This window comes from Geosmithia morbida (genome assembly GCF_012550715.1).
Source record: "Geosmithia morbida isolate 1262 chromosome Unknown scaffold_4, whole genome shotgun sequence".
Lineage (NCBI taxonomy): Eukaryota > Fungi > Ascomycota > Sordariomycetes > Hypocreales > Bionectriaceae > Geosmithia > Geosmithia morbida.
Window position 1 is genome coordinate 741,894 of NW_023336191.1, and position 10,662 is coordinate 752,555.

General features: G+C 60.7%; 3 protein-coding genes across 3 annotated transcripts; 2 read left to right on the forward strand and 1 right to left on the reverse strand.

Annotated features, from left to right (window-relative positions):
* Nucleotides 1-440: 440 nt before the first annotated feature.
* On the forward strand, nt 441-7,194 carry GMORB2_5699 (P-type Ca2+ transporter type 2C; the record flags this gene model as incomplete). Its single annotated transcript, XM_035467669.1, has 5 exons — nt 441-599; nt 694-1,861; nt 1,928-3,259; nt 3,331-3,820; nt 4,587-7,194. 5 exons carry the CDS (start codon nt 441-443, stop codon nt 7,192-7,194), a joined length of 5,757 nt encoding a protein of 1,918 aa, XP_035322635.1.
* A 741-nt stretch (nt 7,195-7,935) lies between these two features.
* Nucleotides 7,936-9,324, forward strand: GMORB2_5700 (L-threonylcarbamoyladenylate synthase; the record flags this gene model as incomplete). The annotated part of the gene is made up of 1 exon (XM_035467670.1): nt 7,936-9,324. One exon carries the CDS (start codon nt 7,936-7,938, stop codon nt 9,322-9,324), a length of 1,389 nt encoding a protein of 462 aa, XP_035322636.1.
* A 257-nt stretch (nt 9,325-9,581) lies between these two features.
* GMORB2_5701 (coatomer subunit zeta) lies at nt 9,582-10,421 on the reverse strand (the record flags this gene model as incomplete). The annotated part of the gene is made up of 3 exons (XM_035467671.1): nt 9,582-9,822; nt 9,950-10,190; nt 10,280-10,421. The coding sequence occupies 3 exons, from the start codon at nt 10,419-10,421 to the stop codon at nt 9,582-9,584; spliced, it is 624 nt and encodes a 207-aa protein (XP_035322637.1).
* Nucleotides 10,422-10,662: the final 241 nt, after the last annotated feature.

Sequence of the window (10,662 nt, forward strand, 5' to 3'; positions counted from 1 at the left end):
GGCCGGGCGTAATCCCGGTGCGCCCTCGAATCGTGTTAGCGCGTTTGCTAGGACCCCTAAGATACAAGCGACAAGATGCATCAATTTATCGCTCCGTACTTCGATACATGCATCTCGGGGGGGGGGGAGACACGCTTCAGCTATCAACCATCCAGTACGTTTTACGACTACGCACAAAACATCCAACCTACGAAACCCCCCCTGTCCCCGTGGTCCGATTGCATTTCAGAGACGATGCACACGAAATAACCATCTCCATCGAAACTCTCCTTCTACCTTCAACCTTATCCTGAAAACCTTTCAAGAGCTCCCCTTACACGTCTGGGTCCCTTGGCGCCCCCATGTTGCCGCCACTTCATCGTTGCTGAACAGAGAAACCCATCCACCCATGCTCTTCCACGCCCGCCGCTGCATGCTAGACGTTGTCGTATGATCTGACGATGCAGTTGCCATGGCCTGGGCGCGGAGAGGACGGATCTTCCCTCCCTACCGCAGCCAGCGTTCCCGCCATCAAGGGGTTGATGGGTGATGCCTCCAACCTCGCCGACAGGCCGCCGTCACGACCACGGCATGCGCGAACCACTTCGGCGCATGCTCGCGTGAGTACAGATGACCCCGTCATGTGCTAGCCTCCCGGAGGCATCGTCGCGCTGAGAGAGGTGTATTCTAACCCATGAGTCTCGGAATGTCCAGAACGTCGCGGATGAATACGCACACATGACCCCGAGCGAGGCCGCGGCCCGCCTGCGAACCTCCCTGACACACGGCCTCCATCCCAACGAAGCCCTGAAGCGACTCGGCGAGCATGGCACCAACGAGATTCCGCACGAAGAGCCCGAGCCGCTCTGGCTACGCTTCATCAAGCAGTTCCAGGAGCCCCTGATCCTGCTGCTCCTGGCCTCCGCCGGCACGTCGCTCCTCGTCGGCAACATGGACGACGCCGTCAGCATCGCCGTTGCCGTCACCATCGTCGTCTCGGTCGGCTTCGCCCAAGAGTACCGGTCCGAGAAGTCGATCGAGGCGCTGAACCACCTCGTCCCCAACCACGCGCACATAGTCCGCGGCACGAGCAGCAGGGCCGCCGTCATCCCCAGCACGTCAGCATGGCCTGCCCCGGGAGACGCTGCGCCGGAGCGTGCGCCTACCCCCGGCGCCGTTCAGCCCGATGATGATGATCTGGACGTTACCTCGACGAAGACCATGGCATCGCAGCTCGTCCCCGGCGATCTGGTCCTCTTCACGACAGGCGACCGTATCCCTGCAGACGTCCGGGTCACCAAGGCCACCGACCTGACCGTCGACGGCTCCAACCTCACTGGCGAGAATGAGCCTGTCAGGGTCGGCTCCGAGGCGCGAAGCCGAAGGATCGACTCATACGGGCTTGTCCCCCTGCCCAGCCCCGCGTCTCTGTCCCCGTCCGAGCATGGACGCTCCGGAACGGGCGAGAATGTCGTCTACATGGGCACCTTGGTCAAGTCCGGTCACGGCCAGGGCATCGTCTTTGCCACCGGAGGAAACACTCACTTCGGTACCATTGCCACCAGCGTCTCGGGCACGGAGAGTCCGCGGTCGCCGCTCCAGCACTCGATGGACGAGCTCGGCTCGCAGCTGAGCAAGGCCTCGTTCGCCGTCATCGGCCTCATCTCCTTCGTCGGCTGGCTGCAGGGAAAGAAGCTGCTGGAGATCTTCACCATCTCCATCTCGCTCGCCGTCGCCGCAATCCCCGAAGGCCTGCCCATCATCGTCACCGTCACCTTGGCGCTGGGCGTGCACCGCATGGCTAAGCATAATGCCATTGTCCGTCGGATGCCCAAGGTTGAGACGCTCGGCTCCGTCAACGTCGTCTGCACCGACAAGACGGGTGAGTGGAACCATGAGACCTCGGACGCACAACCTCTCTTTTGCTAAAACAATCTCTGCTGACTAGGCACCCTCACTACTAACCATATGGCAACGGTCAAGATGTGGTATTTCGGAGTTCAGGAGGCGGTCGACATCGGCTCGGACGACGACGCTGCGGAGAAAGAGCGGACACCGGCCGGACTCCGGATCCTCCGCATCGGGAACATCGCCAACAACGCGCGGCTGGCGCAAAAGTCCACCCAGAACGGCGCGGCGGCGACTGCTGTATTGTCTTCGACCGTCGGCCGGGGCCAGGTCGACACGCACACTAGGTGGGTCGGCCAGCCTACGGACGTGGCCATGCTCGACCTCCTCGACAAGTACGGCGAGCACGACGTTCGCGAGTCTATCGGACCCCGCGTCAACGAGGTGCCCTTCAGCTCCGAGCGCAAGTGGATGGGTGTGACGATTGGCTCCGACGCCAGGAACGACAAGGAGTATGCGTACATGAAGGGATCGATCGAGAAGGTTCTTGCGGCTTGCGATACCTACGTCGACAGCGATGGGCGCGAGGTCGCTCTCGACGCCGCTCGCCGACGAGAGGCCCTCCGCTCGGCCGAGAAGATTGCCGTGGAGGGACTTCGGGTCATTGCCTTTGCCAGCGGGCCCGTGGCCAGATCGTCGAGGGCAAAGTCTGCATCCCACCGCAGCAGCACGCCTAGCGACAGGGGCAGTAGCCCGCAAACACCGACACCTTCGGACGACGCATTCAGGGGCCTCACCTTCTCCGGAGTGGTCGGGATGAGCGACCCGCCCAGACCCGGGGTCGGGCGGTCCATCAGGAGACTGATGGGCGGAGGCGTCAGGGTCATCATGATCACCGGCGATGCCGAGACCACGGCCCTCGCCATCGGCAGGCAGCTCGGCATGAGCATCGCGACCCCCAGCGTGCACGGCAAGGGCCGGTCGACCGTCAGGTCAGTCTTGACGGGCGACGATATCGACCAGCTGTCCGAATTCGACCTCGGCCTGGCCATGGAGCACACCACCATCTTTGCCCGCACGAACCCGGACCACAAGCTGAAGATCATCCGCGCGCTGCAATCCCGCGGAGATATCGTGGCCATGACCGGTGACGGCGTCAACGACGCACCGGCGCTGAAGCGAGCCGACATCGGCATCGCTATGGGACGCCACGGAACCGATGTCGCCAAGGAGGCCGCCGATATGATCCTGACCGACGACGACTTCTCCACCATCCTCCGCGCCATTGAGGAGGGCAAGGGCATCTTCAACAACATCCAGAACTTCCTGACGTTCCAGCTGAGCACGAGCGCAGCCAGCCTAGGCCTCGTCTTCTTCTGCACCTGCCTCGGGTTCAAGAATCCCCTCAACGCCATGCAGATTCTCTGGATCAGTAAGTCTATGCGATCAGGGCCCACCATATCCGGGGAGGACGATGGCTAATATCACCTGCGGCGACTACAGACATCATCATGGACGGCCCCCCCGCGCAATCGCTGGGCGTGGAAAAGGTCGACCCGGACGTCATGAACAGGCCGCCTCGGAGGCGTGACGACCCGGTGCTGACCAAGGCCCTCGTCACGCGTGTCCTCACGTCGGCAGCCATCATCATGGTGGGCACCATGTTCGTCTACAGCCGCGAAATGCTCGATGGGCAGGTAACTCGGCGCGACACGACCATGACGTTCACGTGCTTCGTCTTCTTCGACATGTTCAACGCGCTAGCCTGCCGGTCCGAGTCCAAGTCTATCCTGAAGGGCGAGGTCGGCCTCGTGTCCAACAACCTCTTCAACTGGGCCGTCTCGCTCAGCGTCATCTGCCAGATGCTCGTCATCTACTTTCCCTGGCTGCAGTCGACCTTCCAGACCGAGGGCGTGAGCCTCCTCGACCTGGTACGCCTGGTTCTCCTGTGCAGCACCGTCTTCTGGGCCGACGAGCTGAGAAAGCACCTCAGGTACGGTGCACAGCGTCTGAGCTCGGGATATAGCCAGGCGGTGTAAAAATAAAAATAAAAATAAAAATAAAGGCATAGGTGACAGCATAGATGGATGGAAGAGGGGGAAGAGAGGGGCCAGGTCTGGGCAGAGAGAGTATTTTTTTTTTCTTTCCTTTTCTCTTTTTTCTCTTCATACGATAAGAAAATACAAAATAGCAGTATCATCATCCTTGGGGACTTCCCTCTTCATCGGCATCATTACCTCGGACGGGGGCGGGTCTCGGCAGCTAGGTGAGGCGCATCACGGACTGTGTATAGCGATTGCTCTACTATCACTGTAACAAAATGGGAAGCACGAGACATCTATCAAGCCGAGACGAAGCCATCGAATTATATCAGGCGTTTCTGTGTGAGTTTGTATTATTGGCACCACTGTCCGCGCGGTGCTCATACTTCGTGATGGTAGTAACAGTAGTGGTGGTGGTGGTGGTGGTGGTGGTGGTGATGAGCTGTAGATGATGTGGCCGTATTTATTTATCAGCTGCGTTGGCCACCAAAGGGACAGCAGCTGCCAAAAAGGTTTATGGGTCCCATCGGAACGTGCCCCCCCCCCCCCCCCCCTCAACGCAACCCACACCTCCCCCGTCACCGATCCTCCGAAGACGTATAAACTGGACAAGAGCAAAGAAGGAACGGGAGACGAGAGGGTACAGAACATTCACGAGGCAGCTATGAACCTCCCGGTATAGCTCAAAGCACGTTCGTCAATGTCTGCTCTTCTCAGCGGTGGCGGCCGCGACAATGGAGCCGCTGCCGCCGTCGTCGCATCACCATTGCCTTTGACTCCAGGAGCTACCCACACGAACGACAACAACAACAATAACAATAACAACAATTCCAACAGTACCAACGGTACGACGACGACGACGACGACGACGAAATCAGACCTCGACAATGCCACGGATGAGACGGAGATTCGAGCAGCCCTGGCGGCCCTGCACATCCGGGAGAGTGCCGTGACGAGGCGTCTAGACACGCTGGTGGCGTCCAAGTCGGAGCTGTCGCGGGACCTGGGTCGTCTGGACATGCTGCGGGCGGGGCTGGGGGCGCAGGTGATCTCGGCGCGGGCGGTGGGCAGCGAGATGCTCTCCACGGCGGCCGACACGGCGGGCGGGCTGTCGGACCGGGTCAAGGAGCTGGACCTGGAGAAGAGCCGGGTGGAGGAGACGCTGCGGGTGGTGGAGCAGGTGGCCGAGCTCAAGGCCTGCGTGCACGGCGTGGTCGGCTCCATGGGGGCCCCGCAGGACTGGGAGGCCGCGGCCGGATACCTGGACCGCGCGAGCCGGGTGCCCGAGACCATCGCGCGGGGCGCCTTCGCCGCCTCCATCGTGCCCAGCGTCGAGGTGCCGGACCCTCCCTGGGTCACGCTCGAGGACGCCCGCGAATCGCTGTGCGGCCTGTTCCTGCGCGAGTTCGACCGCGCCGCTGCCGAGGCCGACGGCGCAAAGGTCACCCGCTTCTTCAAGCTCTTCCCCCTCATCGGCCGCGCCGACACCGGCCTCGACGTCTACGGCCGCTACGTCTGCCAGGGCGTCGCCGGCACCGCCAGGGCCACGCTCAGGGACGCCGCGCTGGGCGCTGCCGCCCGCAAGGAGGGCTTCTTCTACGCAAACGCCCTCACCAGGCTGTTTGAGCACATCGCCCAGATCGTCGAGGGCCACGGCGGGCTTGTCGAGCGCCACTACGGCGACGGCAAGATGATCCGCGTCATCGCCCGTCTGCAGTCCGAGGCTGACGTCCAGGGTGGCATCATACTCGACACGTGGAGCGACGAGCGCGGCATCGACAGGAGGCTCACCGACGTCAAGAGCTATCCCTTCTCATTCCTCGTCCAGAGCTTCCTGCCCCAGCCGCCCAGGGGCGCGGCAGGCGGTGGCCCGCAGAGGACGACGAACTCGCCGGCGCCCGGTGGCGGATACGGTAGCGACCCCCGGGCCAGCGAGGACGAGGGCGTCAACATGAAGGAGGTCGACGGGCTCCTCACAGAGATTGCCATCATGCTCGGCCGCTGGTCGCTGTACACGCGATTCCTGGCAGGCAAATGCATCGTACGTCTGCACCGCCCCCCCGTCCCATCACATCCCGGGAAGACGAACAGGATACTGACGAGCAGGCTCTACCAGGACCCCGGAACCCCCGAGGACGTGCCTCTCACGGTACCCGAGATGCTCATCAAGTCCAATCTATATCGCAAGGTGTCGGCCAAGCTGGTCAGCCCCTACAACGTCATGACGACCTTCTTCTTCCGGCGGTCGGTGGAGAAGGCCTTCCAGCTGGACGAGTACCCGAGCGGGCTGTCGCTGAGCCTGCAGAGGCCGATCGACGGCAACCCGCCCTTCATCATCCTGGCCGTGGACGACGTCATGTACATCGTCAACGCGGTGGTGCAGAAGTCGATATCGACGTCGCAGAGGGACGTCATCGCGTCGGTGGTGCCGAGCATCGGCCGCGTGCTGACGTCTGACTTTGTGGGCATGATCCAACGCAAGATGCGCGACGAGTCGTACCCGAAGCCCGTGGTGCAGGGAGGCTTCCCCCCGGAGGACAGGATCGTCCAGTTCATCGTGCTCATCAACAGCCTGGACATGGCAAACGAGTACCTGACGCGCATCATCCGGGTGCAGACAGAGACTGCGGACAGCAGCGCCACGGACCGGGCGCAGCAGCTGCAGATGCAGAGCCCGGTCGAGAAGTCGTTCCCCTTTGAGCGAGACGTGTCGTTCGTCACGAACGCCCTGACGACGATGCAGACGACCTTTGTCAGCAAGACGACGGAGCTGCTCAACGAGGGCATCCAAGTCCTCTTCAACATGGTGGTCAAGGCGCGTCTCCGGCCCGTGCTATCCGACACGTTCCGCGATGCCGACTACACCATGACCGAAGACGAGATCGCCGACCTGGCCCGCCAAAACGACGAGGACGAGACGGACCTCCTGGAGCAGGTGCCCCGGCGCTTCGAGCACGGCTGGGAACAGCTCATGAAGCCCATCGCCCGCATCATGACCCCGGGGACGTACGCCACCCTCCTCGACACCACGGCCCGCTACCTCTCCAAGATACTGGAGAAGCGCATCCTCAGCTACGGCGGCAGGACCAATCCCTACGGAACCATCCGCATCGAGAAGGACTTCACCGCAATGATCAGCACCGTCTCCCAAGACAACTACATGGTCCGCGAGGCCTTTGCCAAGGTCACGCAGCTGCTCATGGTCGTCAATATGGAGGATGATGAATGGGAGGAGATTGTCGACCTAGGCGAGGAAGATGGTATCGATTGGGTCATAACGGATGAGGAGAAGAAGAAGGCTAGAGGGTTAACAAGAATATTATAGACGAGAGGTTCAGAGATAAAAACAGAAGAAAAAGAAGAGGATTGTATTTTTTTTTTTAAAAAAAAAGAATGTGGTAGGACAGGGCCTCATGGGAAAGCAAGGGGAGACTGCCACCACCACCACCAGCAACACCAACACTCCTACTGCTCTACTACTACTGCTGCTACTGCTGCTGCTGCTGCTGATACCAATAAACGAAAGAAAAAAGGAGGAGAGATATACACTACAGCGAACAATAGGCTATCTTAGGCTTGATAAGGCACATGGTCTCTACCCGGGTTGGTTGCTATATAAACGTGGCTGTGTTGTCGATGCTGCCAGATGAAGAGCAAGATGATCTACTCAGCCATGACGATCCATACAAAGATGGTGCGAAACGCTGTCGTTTGCGATGTTGTGAGGCTGTCGCGGATCAAACACACACACACAGAGAGAGAAGGGGGTTTGGGGTTTGGGGTTTGGGGTCGTCCCACAGCTGGCAAGGCGAGGTGAGTGGCAAGCCATGAAATATGAAATTTTCAATGAGTCAACCACCCACACTCTCCAAAAGTCCATCCATCCTCACAGCCCACGCTACCCTTGACCCTTGAAGACACGTAGACTTCACAGTCGTCTATGAAGCCGCCGTTTTCACATCGTAATCTACGGATCTTCGACCAAGCCTCTTCCCCTTGTCGATGCGCAACATCTAGGCCGCTGTCGTCCGCCGCAGCAATATCTCGACTTACATCATCTGCCAGCATGGAGACGCGCATCGTCCGGATCCCGGGTGGGAACCTGCTGGGCCGCACGGCAGGAGGAGATGACGAGAAATCATCGATGGAGCGCTGGGACGTAGAGCGGGCCACCTCAGGCTCGGAGAGCAGCGAGGAAGCCCTCCGGCGGCTGGGCGAAGCAGCCTACCATCTACGGACCAGCGACACGCCCGTCGGGTTCCCCACGGAGACGGTCTACGGTCTCGGAGCGGATGCCACGCGGAGCGGTGCGGTCAGGGGCATATACGCGGCCAAGGGCCGACCGTCGGACAACCCTCTCATCATCCACGTTTCCGACCTCGAGATGCTACGAGCCGTCATGCAGCAGCCCGGCTCCGAGAGCAGGGACGGCGATGACGATCCGATCCCGCTGCGATACAAGGCCCTGATCGACCGCTTCTGGCCGGGTCCGCTGACGATCCTGCTTCCCAACGCGGATCCGTCCAAGCTGGCGCCCGAGGTCACCGCCGGCCTGCCGACGTTCGGCGTCAGGATGCCGTCCACGCCTCTGGCCCGCACCCTCATCAAGCTTGCCGGCGTGCCGCTGGCGGCGCCCTCGGCGAACGCCTCGACCAAGCCCTCACCCACGACGGCCCAGCACGTCAAGCACGATCTCGACGGGCGCATAGAGCTCATCCTCGACGGCGGGGCGTGCTCCGTCGGCGTCGAGAGCACCGTCGTCGACGGCCTGTGCGACCCCCCCGCCGTCCTGCGTCCCGGCGGCGTCGGCATAGACGACATCAGGAGCTGCCCCGGCTGGGAGGGCGTCGTCAAGGCGTACAGGGATCACGCCGACGAGGGAAAGTCGGCTCCCCGAGCGCCCGGGATGAAGTACAAGCACTACAGCCCCAGGGCCAGGGTTGTCCTGTACGAGGCGTCGCTGGCAGGCGAGGGGCTCGCGCCGGCAGACACCGAGATGGCGTGCGCCGTGGAGGGCTCCGCAGGGCAGCAGCAGCAGCAGCAGCAGCAGCAGGGACCGCCGTCGCGCAAGATTGGCGTCATCCGCACGCAGCGCTGGAAGACGGCCGCTGCCGGTCTGCCGACTGACGGGGACCTCCGCACCGCGGCCGATGATGCGACTGGGCAGCAGCAGCAGCAGCAGCAAGACGGCGATGAGGCGCAGCCGGAAACGCCGTACAGCACCCTTCTGGAGGGACGCCTCGTCGACGGCAAGGGCCAGGCGATAGGGTATGTCATGGATATCGACCTGGGCAAGGACACGAAGGGGATAGCGCAGGGGCTCTTCTCCGCACTCAGGGAGCTCGACCTACGGGGCGCGGACCTCATATTCGTGGACGGCATAGAGGATGAGATGGATATTGCTGCGGCCGTCATGAACCGTCTGCGCAAGGCGGCATCCGAGATTCGGAGGTGAGGAAGGATCGCGGCATATGGACTGGAGAGAGAAAGATACAAAAGATAGACTCATAATACCCTTTTATGCTAAAACGCCCCTCGTCATACGGACCGCTCTTTCTGTCTAGTCCGTTTCCATCTCCCCTCCTACTTTTTGGTTGAACCCCGTAATTTGCCCTTCTTTCATTGGAAAAAAAAAACCCATTTTGAGGTGCGTGCGCTCCAAAGAGATTCCCAACGACCAAGCACACATGCCTACTGACCTGACTACCTCTCCTACAGTCCCTGTCGCAACCAGTCGGCCAGCTTGGATTTACCCAGCTGGGCAAGGTTGTTTACGCCCTGCTCGCTAAGATCGATGCGACCGGTGGGCAGGTCTTGGCTGGGAGCCTTGCTGACCCTCTGGACGATGATGGTGGGGTCCGTCTCGAGGATGATGCCATCGTCGACGATCTCATCAATGGCGAGGGAAACAAGATCGTAGTTTTCGATGATGGTTCGCTTGTCGACGGATTGCCTGCAATCGGGGTGGGTTTCATACGTTAGCAGACAAGCAGGTGAGCAGATAATGACGATCGTCACGCCCGGGGTTCAGGTATGTGAGCAGTCAGCAACAAGGAGACACGGTGTAGCAGGCGACATACTTGAACAGCAGATGTAGCGAGTCCCTAAGGGCTAGGATTGTGTTGTAGAGCAGAACCTCATTCTCATCGACGCTTCCGACAACATAGATCATGACATCGGACTCGAGCTTGTACAGGACAATGCGGTTGTCGTACAGGATGATGTCGCCCGTCTGCTTGGCCGTCTTGTCGATCAGACCCTTCTCAAAGGCCTTTTGCGACTTGGAGTCGGAGTAAGGGTTACCCTGAGCATGACCGGAAGCTGCAGCCAGTCCGACACTGTCAGTCCACGATTCGCCCTCTCGAAGCTTCGCTCTGGCAGACTCCAAGAACGGAGGAGCGGTAGCAGACTTTGGGGGAAAGGGGGAAGGAGGGTCTCACCGTTCGGCGCAGTATGCGGGGCGGAATAGTACTTGGAAAAGATGCGCGAGCCGTCATCCGTACTCAAGATGAGAACGGCCTGCACCGAGAAAAGGGACATTCCGGGAGACATGATTGCGTGTTGTGTGGTCTTGAAGGGGAGGAGTTGTAGTTCCGGAGGGACAGTCACGAGGAAAGGCCCACGACAACAGCAACGTCCAATGCCTCCATGTCTCTCCAAAATGGGGGACGCACACCCCTCCACCACCACAGAATAGCTCAGAGTGGCCAGCACAGCAAACCTTAGGGGGGCATTGGATCGTCAGTCGGCCCAACAGTTTTTCCGTTTCCGCATCAGAGCTACCGCCCGTGCA